The sequence below is a fragment of the Rhinolophus sinicus genome, linkage group LG05, assembly GCF_036562045.2.
Source record: "Rhinolophus sinicus isolate RSC01 linkage group LG05, ASM3656204v1, whole genome shotgun sequence".
Lineage (NCBI taxonomy): Eukaryota > Metazoa > Chordata > Mammalia > Chiroptera > Rhinolophidae > Rhinolophus > Rhinolophus sinicus.
Genome location: NC_133755.1, coordinates 21,773,713 through 21,792,799, shown reverse-complemented (window position 1 = coordinate 21,792,799; position 19,087 = coordinate 21,773,713). Strand labels below are relative to the sequence as shown.

At 37.9% G+C, this 19,087-nt stretch overlaps 1 protein-coding gene across 2 annotated transcripts in view; it reads right to left on the bottom strand.

The window, feature by feature from the left end:
• TTC27 (tetratricopeptide repeat domain 27) overlaps window positions 1-19,087 on the bottom strand; it is a 142,867-nt gene that overhangs the window by 79,379 nt on the left and 44,401 nt on the right. For both annotated transcript variants that reach the window (XM_019741708.2, XM_074331880.1), the window contains one exon: window positions 5,458-5,571. In XM_019741708.2, coding sequence (XP_019597267.2) covers window positions 5,458-5,571 — 114 coding nt within the window. The remainder of the gene's footprint in view (window positions 1-5,457; window positions 5,572-19,087) is intronic.

Below are 19,087 nucleotides of genomic sequence, written 5' to 3'. Positions count from 1 at the left end.
TTCACAAAGACTCAAATTTTACCACCCATGTCCTTCATACGAAAAAGGTGCATGAAAAGGTAATACAGAAAGACAATACGGAAAGCAGAAATAACACCTGAGATAAAAGAAATAGGGGTAGATGACTATGACCTAGAATGAATAAAGAAAGAAAAAAATGGAGACTCCCCTGAACTTTGATTTCTGTGATAGCCTTTTTCAAATAGCAAAAGTTTAGAGACAAAGCATTAGATTTTCTCTTTGTAGAAATGTCTATTCAGGTCTTCTACCCATGTTTTTTTGGTGTTAAATCGTATGAGTTCCTTATATATTTTGGATATTAACGCTTTATTGAAAGTAACATTGGTGAATATCTTCTCCCACTCAGTAGGTTGCCTGTTCATTTTGTTGATGGGTATTTATCCAAAGAAATCCAAAAACACTAACTTGAAAAGATATATGCACCTCTATATTCACTGAAGTGTAATTTACAATAGCAAAGACGTGGAAGCAACCTAAGTTTTCCTCAAGAAACAATCAGGTAAAGAAGATGTGGTACATATATACAATGGAATATTATTCAGCCATAAAAAAAAAAATGAAATCTTACCACTTGTGACGATATAGATGGACCTAGAAGGTATTATGCTAAGTGAAATAAGTCAGACATAGAAAGACAAATACCATTAGATTTCACTTATGTGTGAGATCTAAAAAAAAAATGAAATAAATGAACAAACAAAACAAAAACAGACTCACAGACACTGAGAACAAACTGATGGTTGCCAGGTGGGAGGGGGTTAGAGGGCTGGGTGAAAAAGGTAAAGGGATTAAGAAGTACAAATTGACAGTTACAAAACAGTCATGGGATGTAAAACACAGCATTGGGAATATAGTCAATAATAATGTAATACCGATGTATGGTGCCAAGCAGGTACTAGACTTATCAGGGGTATCACTTTGTAAGTTATATAAATGTCTAATTACGACGCCATACACCTGAAACTAACATAATATTGTCAACTGTAATTAAAAGATTAGCAAGATTATTCTAATAGTAAACAAAATAATCTCACATTAACCCTGAGCTGAGTTTATAAAAAACTAGGTTAAAGCAGTTAATATGACAGAAGACAATGATGATATTTGGTTTGCACAATTTTTTTTGGTTTGGACATAAATAAGATGATTTCTTTGAGTGTTTGTGGTTTCAATTAATTTGCTTCATATTTGAGTTATATGTATAATACACTGCTTTCACCATACTAAAGGAAAGAAGAAAAAGATGTGATCTTATGATAAAATGTTATTATATGGATCTGGATCTGAGAAGGAGGAAGCTGAACGACAGCAGAGAATACTTTATTCTCCACTGGTAAATAGCAGGGTAGAAATAAATATTAGAAAATATAATCTCATTTTAATTCAAGCTGCTTCTGAATAACCATTAAAATAAGCCATGTTTCCATAAACATTAATTTCTTCATCTTCACCACCATCATCGTAGCTCTAAACATGCAAGAATTAAAGAACTACAGCCTAGAATAATTTCCATAAAATAGGGTGTTATTAATGGACTGTCCTCAATTTGAATTCCTTCTTCCTCTGTGGGTCTTATAACATTGATTTATTTACCTTTAGGAATGATGCACTATTTTCTTTTTCAGTTTGGCGTGTCTCATTTAGAAATCCCTTCCAAATCGGCCATCTTTTGGACCTGTCACTGGATCCTTCCCTGTAACCGCCTGTCATTGTGTAAGTTATAGTCCAGACTCTGTCATTATCTAGCCAGGGAAATTGGGGCAAGCCACCTGACCTCATCGCACTTGCATTTCCTGAACTTGTAATAGGACAGGATTAAGCTTTTCCCCAAGAGCTCCTTCTAGCTTATTTTTCTTTCTGCTTTAACAGTTTATCATTTCACCACTTAATATAGCTGAGGAAGGGAAAAGAATTTTACAGAAACGAAAATGGAAAAAATGTTAAAACATTGTTTTATATATACATGTATTCTAAATCATTTGCCTCTTATTCTTCAGGGATGCAGTAACTTCAACACACACAATAATATCAAACTGAATCAGAGGAATTGGCAAAAGTTCAGATTATGAGGTAAATGGCTGAACAAGGGATCAAAAATTAGACAAATTTTACATTCATCTTGTCACCTGATCTAGCTAATTTCCAAAATTTCTGGGTTGGGGAGTGAAAAGACTTTCCTTGAGGTACCTCCCTGTAGAGGCAGAAATAACAAGTCCCTCATTGTGTTCTATAGGTAGAGAGGTGTACAACTCCCTTCGTAATGCAGCATTTGGATGGCAACATAAAGAGACTCCAGATATACTAAGGCCACGACAGGGGCAAAATGCTAGAGCACAGTGATTTGGTTCTTTCTTTAAATCCATTTTCCCCAGACAAAGCACCTCCTTGTTATTTGGTATCAAAAACCATGATCTGCACAATTCAGAGAATGACGCAGGTTTTGAATTAGAAAGGTATACTATACATTTGTAAACAAATTTACTTCTACACTTTCTTAGTTTAATTGCCGCTACAGAAGAAAAATGAATGTGTCAACTTGGTTATTTTATATGTCACAGTTAATGGAATAGGTGATACAAAGCAAATCATTTTTAGGTCAAAATGTCCTTCATTAATAAATGAATGTATTCTTGTGCTCTTTGTATTCAAAAGAACAAAACTTTAAAAAGACATTTAAACTATTTCCCAAACTGAAAAAAAAGTATTATTTATAGTTTCCTTGAACAAGAAATTACACACTTATTTTAATAAAATATGCATAGTTGGTCATGTTAACACTTTGGTCATTTCAACATTTTGTTTTATTGTGAAGTGAATTTTTAATAAATAAAATTCAGCATAATAGGGCAAGTCATCATGAATAACTTGAGAGGTTGATCATGAAACTACCTCTTCCCCTTCTTTATGCTGGATCCAGCTGCAGGAGTGGGGTCAGCAGGTCGCCTCAGGTTGACAGGGCCTCATGGTCATCCTCAGCTACAGAGAGCAGCTGGCCTGCAGTGACACTGCTATATCCTACCACCACCCCTCTTCTCCTCTGGTAACCACCCTTCTGTTGTCTGTGTCTCCACCCTTCTGTTGTCCATGTCTCTGGGTTTGCTTGTTTGTTTTGTTCGTTTGTTGCTTTCAGTTTTATATCCCACATAATGAGTGAAATCATTAGGGTTCTTGTCCTTTTCCGTCTCACTTATTTCACTTAGCATGATAATCTCAAGGGCCATCTATGCTGTGGCAAATGGCAGTATTTCATCTTTTCTTATGGATGAGTAATATTCCATTGTATATATGTATCTTCTTTATCCAATCACCCATGGCAGGACACTTTGGTTGTTTCCATGTCTTGGCTACCCTGTATAATGCTGCAATGAACATAGGGATACACATATCTTTACAAATAAATGTTTTCAAATTTTTCAGGTAGAAATGATATGGGCCAAACGAGTTTCTTAGCTCCCTAGTTCCTGATCTTAATCACCTTTCAAATCAGCTTTTTAATCTTACACAGAAGATTATTCCTACCCTGAGTCATAGGAAGTCCCCTGCTCCCTGCTTGAGACCATTCCAGGCCCAGCTCCTGGGTGAACACCGCCACCTGAATAACTGGATTAACTAGAGGAAAAGACCACAGGCTCCGTACAGCTAAACAGAATTTCCATCACACAGCCACCTTGTGTAGATGGCTTTGGGTCCTGCTTCTTGGGCCAACACTTTTAACTCTGTTTAACCAAAATCTATTTTTCTTTTAGGGGCCTTTGGGATACAGATGATACCCCAGCAAGATTGCCAGTCCCAACCAAGAAGCCAATATGACCTTCCAAGCAGATCTCAGTCTCCCAGGCAGATCTTAAGACCCCTTCCTCTCATCTGAGATCAGATAGGGCGAGAGTTCTGTGAATCCCCCAATAAGTAGGGACAGCTCTACACCCCTGCCCAGCAGGAAGCAGATACAGAAGAAAAGACTTTCTGTCCCTCAACTTCCCATAGAGATTTTATGGGGGTCACATCTCTCAAGGGGAAAACAAGGCAGGCAGTTAGAGATAGGCATGGGGTCCCTGCATTACTGCACAACCCACAGAATGCAACCGCCCAAAAGACCTTCGCTCTCCGCCCAAAAGTTCCCTTTTTCACTGTAATTATCTACCCCTATGAAGAAACAAATGGGCACAAAATACCCAACTAGATTAAACTGGTCACTCATACCTGCACAGTAAAGGCCACAATGACCTTCATTTCACCATATTATACCATCATTATAACATCACGCATATGCCTGGAAGTTCATTAATATCATTATAAGAGACTGAATTCTGGGAAGGAACAAGCGTAGTTTAAAAAGATGAGGTAATAGCCCCTTGTCAATCACAGGTGTCAATCAAGTGGTCCCATGCCCGGAAAAGAACAGCCCATTCTAGAGAAAAAAGGGATGAAAACTCCAAGTCCTCACCAGTCAGTGCCTCTTGAGCCTCGCCTCTGCTCGGGGCCCACTGCAAACACTTTGGAGTGTACTTTCTCTTCTGATAATGCCACCTCGAGCCCCTTTAGCCTTTGAGCCTTTTGAGCCCATCCTTTTACACGGCTGGCTCCAAACTCTTTGGAGTGTACTTTTGCTTCTAATAATGGGCCCTTAAGCCATTCTCTACTGCTAGGGTCTGCTCCTAGTTCTTTGGAGTGTACTATCTCTTCTAATAAACTACTCTTTCACCACTATTTCTGTGTCTCGTTCAATTCCTTGCTTGAGATGCCAAGAACTGCACCGAGAAGGGCCCACTCTCCGGTAACAGATATGCAGAAGAGGGACTGCTGAGTAATACAGTAATTCTAGTTTTAACTTTTTGAGGAAACTCCATACTGTTTTCCATAGCGGCTGTACCAATTTACATTCCCCCCAGCAGTGTTTGAGGGTTCCTTTTTCTTCACAACCTCTCCAACCCTTACTATTTCTTGTCTTAATGATAACCATTCTAACAGGTGTGAGTTGGTATCTCATTATGGTTTTGATTTGCATTTCCCTAATTGCTAGCGAAGTTGAGCATCTTTCCATATAGTATCTGTTGGCTGTTTGTGTGTCTTCTTGAGAAAAGTATTTGTTCAGGTCTCTGCCTATTTTTAAATCGAATTGTTTTTGTTGTTGTTGTTTAGTTGTGTGGACGGAAAATTCCTTGGTGCGGAAGACCCACACATTTGGTATCAGAAGTGTTATGATGAAAGGAACAGTCTTCCTTTAGAGAGGTTTAACACCATGGTCACGGAGCTACTAAGTAGAGCTGGGCTTTGAAGCCAAGCAATCCAATTTTAAAACCTATACTCTAAATTATAACAAAGTGTTTAAGTAAAATGCAAACCTTCTCATCCTTCTAGATTCATAACACACATGCACGCTTATTGGTAGCAATAAACAGTTAAAAGAAAAACAAAAATTGCCACATGAATTCCTACCTGTGTCTGCCTCATCGCCCGTTCCACTCGGCGTGTGCTTCCTCTCTCGAGTTTTGTCCGGAGGATCAAGGTTGATGTCTGAATGGCCCAGTACTTTGCTTGTGAAAGCAAACACTGATGGAAGAGAAAATAAAATGAAATAAAAACCACATAAAGAAGAGATAAGCTGGGTGATCCCACTATAAATAGAACAAAACTAATTCTTCCAAAAATATCAGGATACAGCTGAAGGCAGATTGGAAAATCTCAGTGAAAAATATTAAAACATGTGCTTTCAAATATTCTTATGAAAACTGTGGTCATTACTTAACCTAGTTGATTGATTCTACTGAATAAGTCACTTAAAGAATGAATCAGAATCTTTCCAGTTAATCAAAACAGTAAGCAGATTATATCAATATATCACACCATAGACTAATAAATCTTTTTATCTCACAGATTACAACATATGTGACAAAATAAACCACAGAAAAATAAATGCCATTTTTCTCACATTTGAAATAAATTTTTTAAAACTATCCAAATTCACAAATGAAAACAATTAGAAATCTGGTGCCCTTTCACTTAAAAAAAAACTTAATTAACAGACACAAATGCAATTTAAACTTTAAGTACACAAAATGCTCCCAAAATGAAGTATTTGTTCACTTAAAAGTTAAAGGCATAAAATCTTTTTTTCTATTTGTATTAGAATTACTATTTTAAAATGCACGCAAATGCTTTCTGGCCTTGGTTAGGGTAAGGAATCTTCAATTTTAGTTAAAATGCTTTCCTAGAGAGGGTATCTTGAATAACCTAATGCCAGAGAAGTGACTGCCATCAGTTCAGAGAATGTACTAGAAACCACTGAGCATCTGTAACCTCATGACAACACTGAGGACAGAGCTCTGTGGGACAACGGGGGAAGTCTCCAAGTCAGGCAGAGCTCGGTTAGAATCCCAGGTGTGACCCTGGGACCTAACTGACCTCCCGGGGTCTCTTTCCTCCTCCGTAAACAGCCATTCCCATCTCTCACAGAGCTGTGAGGATGAAGGCAGTGTGAACAGGTGAGGCTTCGCAAAGCCTCCCAGCGTGCCCACACAAAGCACGCGTGGCCCCCTCTCCTGTACTGCTTTCTCTCACCCTTAATAGAAAATCACCTTCCAGAGTGGGCATGGGGGGTGGCACTAACCTCTGATGGGGTTCAGGACACACGACTCCCAAAATACGGTACCTTAGCATATGGAATGTTTTAAGCTGAAGGAGTTTGAGAAAGCAGATGCAGAAAATTACTCTGACCCCTGCCCCGCCCTCAGCCTCCTCCCTGAAACAGGTCATAAAACCCGCCTGTGAGAGGCGCCCTCTCTATAACCAGAAGAAAGGGGCATCCTTATCTCTGAAGACAAATGGACGCTGAGAAGAATCCCAACAAACAAGCCTGACTAAGTACCCCCAGCCTAATCCACGTCCCTCAGACACTCTGACCGCTCATATTCCTCCACGACTGCCCACTCTTCATCAAACCTAGCATAAAAATACTCAGGATTAACTGTTTCTTCAGGTCTTTTCCTTATGAAGGCTCCCATGTCGTGCAAAACTGATATTAAATAAATTTGCGTGCCTTTCTCCTGTTAATCATTCTTGGTGAGTTTAATTTTCAGAGCCAGCCAAGGACCCTAAGAGAGGGGAGGACGACTTTTCCTCCCAGTTTTCCTCCCCCACACCTCCCATCACACTGATCGCTTTAAGAATAACATTGCAGTTCACAGATCAACTCAGGCCTCAGGCTTGTCCGACTTAAAACCCAGCTTTCTGGAGGTGTGCACACCAAAGAGAGGAGACATCTCCCTCGGAAAAACAACAAAGTCAGACTGTGTTCTATGCTGGCACGAGAACAAGAGTTGGCCTGAGACGTTGATGTGAAAGGCAAGCAAAACATTCTCACTAAACAATAAAAGTAAAATGCAGTCTGGCAAGTAGATATCTGAAAAGTTTTAAAGAAAGAACTGACTGGATAATGATATCACTGAAGAATGCATTTATCTTATATCCATTTGGCTGGGAGATATAGACTTGGGAAAGTATTTCGGAAAGGAGTTTACTGCAGATAGGCTATATTTAATATATTTTATAAAACACTGCTGCTCACAGGAATCAATCATAATAGGGGCTATTAGGAAAAGAAAAAGAAAACTGAACAGGAGGTATATGCTCTACAGCTCTACTGACTTATGAAGAAATGATATTTTTAAAAAATGTCCAGTCTAACAGTTCAGCAAGCAAACCCAATGGGGAGAATACCAACCTAACTACCTGCCTCAGCAGCCGGCCAGCCCGGATGGTGAGAACTCAAGCTGTCATCTGTCCAGATGGACCGGGGGAGTTAATCCATAGTCTCTACCATGTCCTCAACGAGGGTTATGGCTCTTAATTCCAATTTTGGACCTGCGAATGTCCACCCCACTGCCTTCCGCTGACTGTCTCACCATTCAGATCTCAGCTTAAATGCCATCTCCTCAGAGACCCTTTCTCAACCACCTACCTAAGTGACGCCATCTCTCCCCAGTGGTTTTCTATCACTGCATCCAGTTTGGAATATTACTCGGCCTTATAACGGAAGGAGGTTCTGGGACACATGGATGAATCCTAAAGACGCTCTGCTCAGTGAAATAAGACAGACACAAAAGGACAAATATTGTATGATTCCACTGATATGGGGTACCTAGAATAGTGAAACTCATAGAGACAGACAGTAGAATGGTGGTTGCCCTGGGCTGGGGGAGGGGGCATGAGAATTACCATTTAATGGGGACAGAGTTTCAGGCCGGGGTGATAAAAATAGTCCTGGAGATGGATGGTGGTGATGATTGCACAACACTGTAAGTGTCCTTCATACCACCGAACACTTAAAAATTGTTAAATGGTAAATTTTATGTTATGCATATTTTACCATAACAAAAAAGTAGCATATATATTATAAAATCATTACTAACAAAGTCCTTAAAAAGACAGAACAACCTTACAGTCAAGCTCAGTGCTGCTAAAAGACTGAAAACAGAAAACAGAAGATAAAATATAACTGTGCCCAAACTAATGTCATTGTATTTTAAAGCCACTAATGGTATTTTGGATGAAATATCCTGTACATATGTTCAACGTCTCCCAATTTTCACAATTTGTTTCCCAAAGGCTGGATTATCTTAGTGTATGAAAAGGTTCTGATATATTTCTATGTAATTAAATTAGAGTGAGCACGATTTTTCATCATCTCATCTTCTATTTCCCACAAAGAATACATTTTTATGAAGATTTACAATATTGCATGTTGCTAATTCTTATAATTTATAATTTGCTTCTAATAATTCACTCATTTCTCAAAAATACTCTGTACATTTCTAAATGTTTTACTCTAGACTGGTCATAAATAACAGAAATTACTAAAAGGCTGATAACTGGAGAGTTAACTTCTTGCTCCGAGGGAAATACGGTAAATACTCAATTGCAAAAGCCTCCATAACAGTGGTTCTTAACCAGGATATTATTCGCCCTCCTCCCTGCAGGGGAGCAAGTTGCCGCCTTTCTGAAGACACAGATATGACAACTCCCTCAGAAGGCAAATTACCCAAAACACAAATTAAGCTGTCACCACTCCACCTAAGATACATGGCAGTGCTCACTCCACCTGCCAGTGCACGGCTTAGCGACTCACACATGAACAGGTATTGATGCTAGTTACCTTCAGGTCTAAAATGCCAGCTAGCTATTGCACTGGCAAACAGAAGCTGTGCACAGCAAGAAGCTTTTCTATTGCACAAATATTCAACTTATTAGAAATCTTCCCAAGTTACAGAAACCCAAATGATGTCCCACTATGATTAAACCATGTCCTTGTAGACTTCAGAGTATCATCTGGCAGCTCCGTTCTGATACTCGGTGAAATGTTCAGACAGCATTAACTTGAAAAAACTGGCTGCCCATTATTACAGCATACTGTTTTATCTCTGTTGTAGAAAAGAACTCCTTACAACCATAATCGTTACATTTCTTTTTCTTTGTGAAGATAAACAAAAACATTCAAAATCACCTGGACACATGGCAAAAGTCTGTTGTGAAAATAAACTGATTGATGCTTTTGTGCTTTTGGCACGAAATTGTCACTTTTTCCATATGGAAATAGTAGGTCATCCTGAATCTTGATGCTTTCTAGTATTGATAGGCTCAAAGAAATAAACTGAGGTTCTTCCCAAGCAAAGCACTGACAGAGAGGATAAGTTTGAAGTTCATAGTTTATCTTCACTTCGACTACAGGGAAGATGTATTCCAACACTTAAATGAACTTAACACATTCACACAAGAAAGCTGAATTAATTTAACAGTCTAAAAGAAATTTTTGACTTTTACATAAGAAATTCTTGTTTGGTTAAAATGTGCTGAGAAAAGGTGCTTTATGAACATTCCTTTTTTTAAAGATACTGTTCTTTCAGAATGAAAGAATGACCATTGCAAGTCATTGGACAATGAATGTGCATGTCTTATGTGACTCTTTCCACACATTTTTCACTTTGATGTGGCAAAGAAATGGCTACTAGATCCAGTATTTCCTTCTGTTAAAGCATTTTACACACATACACACAATGAATTTTCATAAACTGAACAGATCTATGTAACTAGCATCCAGATCAAAAAACATTACCAGCATCCCACTGTCCCCTTGTTCTCTGTCTTGGACACTTCTCTGCCCCTCGGCAAAGAGTAACTCCTATCCTGTCTTCTAACAACATAAATCAGCGTGCATGTTTTCTACTTTACACAAATGTAATCAGAGAATACTCTTGTATCTGGCTTCTTTTGCTAAACATTATGCTTGAAAGAGTCCTTCACATAGTTGTAGAATGTTCGTTTTATTGCTCCATAATATTCCATTGCATAAATATACAATGTATTTAACCATTATACTGCTAATGGGCATTTAGGTAGTTTCCAATTTGGGGCTATTACAAATGTGCTATGAACATTCTAGATGTGCTATCAGAATGTACTGTTAGGCACATTCTAAGACATGTTCTTTAGATGAAGTATTTCTGTTGGGTATATACTTCGGAGTGAAACTGTTAGGCCTCGGAGTATGAATACATTTAGCTTTCATACATACTGCCAATCTTCTAAAAGGGTTGTTCTACTTCACACTCTTATTAGAAACATCAGCAAGTTCTTGTTGTTTCACATCCTTGCATCACTGAATAATGTCTATTTTTTGTGTGTGTCAGCCAATCAGGTGGGTATGTAGCAGTATTCCTTTGTGGTTTAAATCTGTTTTTCTCTAATGACTAATACAGTTGAGTACCTTTGAATATGTTAATGCCCCTTTTAATGCCTCTTTATTAAGTCCCTTTAGAAGTCCTTTGCCTGTTTTTTCTTTTGGGTTGTCAGAATTTTTCTTGATAATTTGTAAGTATTCTTTATATTTTCTGGACACATGTCCTCTGTCTTTTTGTTGGAAGAGGGTAATGTATTATTTATTCTTATTTGACAAACACTTATATAACACACACGATGTGCTAGCAAGGCAGAGTTCAAAGTTATTTAACAATATCAATGGTATCTTTTGATAAAAAGTGCTGCATATTAATAAATTCCAGTTTCTCTTTATTTTTTTGTTTTATAGTTAGAGTTTTATTTCCCTGTTTGTCCTAAAGTCTCAAAGATGTTCTCCTACATTTACCTCTAAAAGCCTGATAGTTCTGCTTTTCACTTTTGCATAATCTATCTGGAATTGATTTTTGCATATATGAGGTATGATCAGACACTACAGTAAATATTTAAATTTAAAGAATGTATTACAGTAAAAGACACATTGCCATTAATCCCCTCAAAATACTCCCCCTCGCTTTGAACTCATTCATCCCATCGTTCTTGCCACTCCCTGAAGCAGTCCTGGAAGTCCTCTTTCATGGATGTCTTTAGTTGCTCTGTCATGGCTGCCTCGATGTCCTTAATCATTTTGACTTTGAGGAAGAGCCAGGAGTCGCCCGGTGTCAGATCCAGTGAATAAGGTGGATGAGGACACACCGTAATGTTTTTATTTGATAGAAAATGTCACACCATAGTGACGTGTGACACGGAGCATTGTCGTGATGGAGGGTGAAGTAAAGACACTCACGAAAGAGGACTTCCAGAACTGCCTCAGAAAGTGGCAAGAATGATGGGATAAATGTGTTCGAAGAGAGGTGAGGTATTTTGAGGGGGATTAATGGTAATGTGTCTTTTACTGTAATAAATTTTTTAATTTAAACATTCCCAGTATGTTCTGATCACACCTCGTATAGTATGAGATAGGGGTTAAGATAGTTTTCTTCTATATGGATACAAATCATCTAACACCGTTTACGGAAAGGCCTACCCAATCCCCATTGCACTACAGTGCCAACTCTGTCATAAATCAGATGAACCGTGTACATATGGATGTTTCTAGACTATCTGTTCCACTGCTTGGCTTGTATTTCCTTATGTCAAAATATCTTAATCCAGTGTTTCTCAAACTTAAAAGTACATAAGAAGAACCTAGAGAGATTGTTAAAACACAGACTCCTTGGCCCCAACCCCAGAGATTATTCAGTTAGGGTGGAGGTGGAGCCAGAGGAATTGCATGTCTCACAAGCTCCCAGGTGCTGCGGATGCTGCATCCAAGGACCCCAGTGTGCTGAGCAGTGTCGTAACAAACACACGCGTCGTTCCATAGTACCTGGCAGAGTAAGTACTGCGCTGTTCTTCTCCAGCACTGCCATAGCTATTCTTAGCCCTCTGCATTTCCATATGAATTTTCAAGTCAGCTTGAGTTCCACAAAACCAAAACATAACAGCAACAAGCAAAAATATCAAACTGCTGGGCCTGTGTCAGGGACTACATTGATTATGCAGGTTAATTTGAGGACTTGAAATTTTAAAATATTAAGTCCTACATGAACATAGCATACCCTAAATCCTATACTTAGGTCTTCATTAATTTCTCTTAATAATGTTTTATAGATTTTACTGTGGAGGTCTTATAAATCTTTTGATAGATTTATTCTCAGGAATTTGATGTTTTTTGGCATTATTGCGGGTATTTTTTTCTCTTTCCTAATATATTTTTTAATTGTGGTAAAACACATACAACATAAAACATATCATCTTAACCAATTTGAAGTGTATAGTTCAGTTATGTTAAGTACATTCACAATGCTGTGCAATCTATCTCCAAAATTCTTTTCACCTTGCAAATGAAACTCTATACCCATTACAACAATTCCCCATTATCCCTACTGCCAGCCCCCTGCAACCACCATGCGACTCTGTTTCTATGAATTTGATTCCTCTAGGTACCTCATATAAGTGGACTCATAGTTACAAATGCTATCTTTTTTAAGTGCATTGATTTCTACCTACAGTCTATTAACTAAAGTAATTTGATAAAATATCAGCTCACTAAATTATGAGTCTGGCTAAAAATCCAGTAAGAAACAGAAGTTTAAGAAATTTGGTGTGCTCACCTAGCAGCACTTTGAGAATTAGGATGATGATAAAGAACGCTGTGCCATTTGCAACCATATACTTGTATATGAGATGGAATTCCCACCATATCGGGGCAGAGACCAGAAACCACCAAATGGAGTGATTCCATTTATTTTCCTGTTTTAAGAAAAGTTTGCTCATTTCTCAAATCTCATTGACCAAATTCTATGAAAGGTGACTTACTGAGTTAGTAGGATTTTACAGGTATACAATTTTTCTATACTCTTTAATATTTCTTTCATTATTATGAATGTTGATGAACTATAGTGATATCTTTTATTTATAGTTACAATGTTTCATTAAGTTAAAGAATCAATCCACTTCAGCACTGTTGATAAGGAGTGTAAGAAGATAATTTTGAGAGCAAAAGGAAGTCTGCTCTGAACGCCATCGTAGGAGCTTATCACTTTAAGATATGCCACCTGAGCTGACGCTAGGTCTCACGCTAAAAAAGGAACTGTAATAATCTAACATCTGAGGAAACTCTGTTAACTGCTTGAAATGAAAAAGTCAGTGCATACCACTTTACCTCACACTAAAAAGTAAATTTTGTATTATGACACTCTCTCTCTATATATATATGCATTATTTTATTTAACTAACAATTTCCCACTATATCCAACATAACTCGTATTCCCAGAAATGTAGCAAAGAAAATTCTGTAACACCATCAAAGAGGATCTGGAATGTTGTTTCTATTGAAAACAAATTTCCTTTCATTCTTATCATGTTTCAAAAAATCTTCTTCCAGAGGTCATGCGGATCCTGTATATAACAGACAGCCAGTCTGCCCCTTTAAACACGGAGCTTTCAGATGGCTGTTTTTCCACACATAAATCGGATGATGCCCACCCAGGTCAGGCTGACCTTACACAGCAAGGAACAAAGACATACTTTAAAAAGCAGCACCATTCCCCTGGCTTAATTATCTATTCTAAAGAGCACTCATTGTTAAAACCAGTACTAAATGACAATAACTTTAAATTCTAAATGTAATCTACAAATTATTCCCCTAAAGTAGAACAGCAGTCTAAATTCCGTATCCTTGCTCTGTAGACCATTTAAAGTCTGTCTCAAATCTATTTCACCCAAGACTCACGACTGCCCTAAACAAATCTTCCAACACAGCTCACTGAACCCAGTAAGCTCACTCCTTCCCATCTCCTTCCTTTGCTCACGCTATCACTCCATCTAAACCCCAGCTGTCTTTCAAGGCCTGACTCAAATCCCCCCTTAGTGAACAAAGCCTTCTTTGACTGCTCCGTCCTAAATATTTTCGTCTTTCATGAGCAGTTAGGGGATTTATTTATCTGCGCTATCAATTTGTAGTTTAAACTGCCTGGTATTGCTAGTTACATTTTCATAAGTTTATCTGATCTTGGCTAAATTAAAAATTCCATGAAGGCAAGTCCTATGCTTTATACTTTTATTTCTCCCACCATATCTAGTAGCATACTTGGCAAATTCTGAGATTCTGGATCTCCTGCTATTACAATGCTTTCAAAGCTCTTTTCTACGCTCTGCGAATTTTCCTATAGAAAGCAGACACCAGAGAGATCAAGCGGTTGGTCATTTGGCTGCCTCAGAAAAGAGAGATCTGCATTCTGGAGATGTCAGTTCATTAGCACTGCCAGGTACACCCTTCACACTGTCATGAAGTGCAGACCTACTTAAAACAAATAAATTATTTTAAAACTGAATTTTTCATCTTTTAACACCATATTCATTCATGTCAGAAAGCCTAAGAGCTTTAGCTTCGATGATGGCAAAAAGCAGAAGCACGAAACCCTGAGTTTGAACGAGACACCTTAATATCAAATGTATTACACCATTTAGCTGTAAGCTCTGTATGTTTCTCCTGTCTGGGGACCATCAGCCCCACTAAAGGGCTTTTCTTTCTTAAAGTTTTTGTCCTTTACTTTACATCAGTGCTCCCCATCATCACTGATTCTGCCGCTCACCGGCCTAATGAAAGTCAACAAGATTCACTTTAAAAGTAAAATGTATGCAATGAAACCAGTACAGTTTATTCTTTAAAATGGTTTATCAAATAACATTTAGACAATCTTGCCATTGCTCAAAATAGTTTTTAGATTTTTTTTTATTATTCGATATATGCAGAAGATTAAGAGTAACTAAAATCTGAACTATAAAATACAGGGTCTGACAATTAAGTTCGCGAAATCATTGCAATGATGTTGCTATCCTTTTTTGGTATCAGAGGGATTATTCATTATGAATTTGTACCAACTGGACAAACAGTTAACCAGTTGTCTTTGTTACTAAAGACAACATGGGGCAAGTCTACTATTTGGAAGTGCTGAAAAGGCTGCATGAGAAAGTTAGACGACCTGAACTTTTCACCAACAATTCATGGCTCTTGCATCACGACAATGCACCAGCTCACATGGTACTATCTGCGAGGGAGTTTTCAGCCAGTAAACAAATAACTGTATTGGAACACTCTCCCTACTCACCTGATCTGGCCCCCAGTGACTTCTTTCTTTACCTGAAGATAAAGGAAATATTGAAAGGAAGACATTTTGATGACATTCAGGACATCAAGGGTAATACGATGACAGCTCTGATGGCCATTTGAGAAAAAGAGTTCCAAAATTGCTTTGAAGGGTGGACTAGGCACTGGCATCGGTGCATGGTTTCCCAAGGGGAGTATTTCAAAGGTGACAGTAGTGATATTCAACAATGAGGCATGTAGCATTTTTTTCTAGTATAAGTTTGCAAACTTAATTGACCTCATATAATAACATAAACACCTGTGAGTCTGTGACTGGTTTTCTAACTTATTATATTTATAAAACTTATCCTGGTTATTGCTCATAGCTATAGGTCATTTATTTTCACTTCACTATTGTATGCTATTTCACAAGGGTGATATATGACTATTTATTTATCGATTCTCCTATCAACAAACTTTTAAAGCGTTTCCAGTTTCTTTGCCGTTACAAACACTGCTAATATTAAACATTCTTATACAGATCTACTGGTGCCGATGAAAGAGCTTCCTAAGTATATTTCTAAGACTGGAATTTCTGGAATACCCTGTGATTCACAACTTCTTGGGTGTTTTACAAGATCTCTCTGGTGTGGATAAGCATAGATTACATTTTTTTTCAATCTTTTTAATTTCAAATCATTTCCAAAAGTTACATTTTTCCTCCAAAACATAAAAGTCTAAGAACAGAAGATTTTCAGGTATCTTTGTGAATCCATCCTGTATTTCCTTAAACATTCGTACACAGCTCTTCCGTATCAGAAAACTACAACTTGTCCCTTAATCCATTATTTGGTGTTTTTGTTGACTCTCCATCATGGTGGCTCGCCTTCTCTTCTGTTGGTTGATATTTAATTGTGAGCTCACTGCTCAATTTTATTTTGGTATTAGAGATGGTGTCTGCTGCCACAGCCAGGCAGCACCAGGAATTTAGGATCACTTCAGACCTTCTCCAGGGTCTTGGCTCAGGGGGGAAGTTCTGAAAGTGCTGTAACTTCAGGTAACTCCATCCCTCACACTGCCTGTCAAAGCCCCAGCACCCTGCCAATCATGTCTGACCCTGACCCCAGCTGCTGATTTCTTTTTGTGTGTCTGTGCATGTATGTATGTACTTAAGTCAGGTGGGAAGACTCTTTAGACATCTTCTCTATATTTTTTGAGACTAGCAATGTCTTAACAAGTGTGTCCTTTCCATGGATTTAATTGTTCTGCAGCAGGTAGGCTCTCAGAGCACCCTGTCTGCCATACTGCCAGGAGTGAAAGCCTCTGATCTCCAGTCCATGGTTCCCCTTCTTTCTTTTATTTTAATCTATGTCTTTAGGTTCACTTTATAACTTCTCCCTATCTCCTCTGTTACTAAAGACAATATGGGGCAAGACACAAGGCTGAAACTCAGTAAGAGACACAGGCAGATTGACAGAAGTTTAACGGTTGCCTGAGCAACCCACTTACATCTTCCACCCAAAACAGGAATGGTTATCTAGCCATGAGGCAATGATAGGCTTTGCTCATTTTCTGTATAGTTTCGTGCCCGAGGGTTCTTTTTTTCCCTTTAACTTTTTATTTTCAAGCTTATTTTCTCTTTCAGAAAAGTTGCAAGACTAATACAAAGAATTCCTGTATACCCTTCACCCAAGTGTTAACATTTGTCCACACAACCAATAGTTTAATCTCCAGGACTGATATAGACACTACGAAAAATGGCATTCACAGATTTAAAATGACTAAATTCTACTATTTTTATATCCATCAACAGAAGTTGCTTGAAATCATATATTAATACCTCATTTTTAGATGTCAATTACTACGCTATTATCTACACACGTTTTCTGCCCTATGAACTCTTAAGATTTTATATTTATCTTCACTATCCCTCTGTTTGTTCTGTATGTTGACTCTTAAGGCTGAGGGGGGAAAATTCAACACACATTCTAATATCCACAATCTGTGTTAGATGCTAAGAGTCAAAACTCACCCCAACTAAAGTCTACACAGTAAGATCTGGGTCAGATCTTAATGAAGTTCGTGAACTCATCCTAGAAAAAGTGCTACATACCTCATTGCTGAGTATCACTACGGTCACCTTCAAAGTACTCCCCTTGGGAAGCTATGCACCAATGCCAGCACCTAGTCCACCGTTCAAAGCAATTTTGGAACTCTTTTTCTGGAATGGCCATCAGAGCTGTCATCGTATTACCCTTGATGTCCTGAATGTCATCAAATGTCCTTTCAATATTTCCTTTATCTTCAGGTAAAGGAAGAAGTCATTGGGGGCCAGATCAGGTGAGTAGGGAGGGTGTTCCAATACAGTTATTTGTTTACTGGCTAAAAACTCCCTAACAGACAGTGCCGTGTGAGTTGGTGCATTGTTGTGATGTAAGAGCCATGAATTGTTGAAAAGTTCAGGTCATCTAACTTTTACACGCAGCCTTTTCATTTTCAGCACTTGCAAACAGTAAACTTGGTTAACTATTTGTCCAGTTGGTACAAATTCATAATGAATAAACCCCTGATATCAAAAAAGGTTAGCAACATCATTGCAACAAGTTTGCGAAGTTAATTGTCAGACCTTGTAGTTTGTGCAGTATTGTTGATGTTTACAATGAGTTTAAATTCAGTACCAGTTACTTCAACATGACTAAAAGTCCACCCACAAATAATCATTAACCTTAAGGCAGTTAACTGTGAAGAAGGAAGTAGCAATTTCCAAAGTAGATGGTGGTAAGAAAAGAGTCTTGTAGGATCCCACAAGTCCTATTACTCATTCTATTCCTGAAATAAGGTATTTACAAGTAACTCAGTTCAACTCCAATCAACAAATATTTATTAAGCCCCTGCTTTTTAACAGTCAATGCACAAATGGATACAAAAAATAACATATACCTTTCTCCTGTTTCTTTAAAAATTACCAAGTAATAACCGAGTAGCTACAAGGTTCATTATCAATGAATGCCTACTAAATTAAAACGTACAGAGTAACATTTTGGGAGACAAATAGTCAAACCAGAAAGAAAATAAAAATCCTGAGCTGTCATACTGACTAGAACATATCATCATGTAATGCTAATACAAACTAAATATCAGAAGTATCTCACAAAGTTATATCGCCTATCTTAAAAAATTAAGATGTGAGTATGCCCTAGAAAATAGGTGATCATTTTAATCTGTAAAAATGGCTAACAAATTACTTTATGTTCATAAATAAGTATTTATTAAATAGCTTTAAATTAATAGCAGAAAGAGAAAATACATACAATATAATGTGCAACTTCCAAAGGTCTTTTTCCATTTTTCATTTACAGAGACCTTGGGGTTTCAGGCAGACAGTCAGAAGGCAGGCTGCCAACATCAATTCACACTTAAGCAACTTTTGCCAGTTAAAACTGAGACACCTGTCTGAATGAACTAAATTGTTCCCATTTTCAACAATGAGAGGAAATTATAAGCATTACTGACCAGGCTCATCTGAAAGGAAATAACGTAGATACCACAGTTAATTTTAAATTATCAGGCCAATACAACATAAAGGTTCTCTTAAACAATATAGGTTATTTTCACTATGACTCATTCAGCTTTCCTGAAATGTGC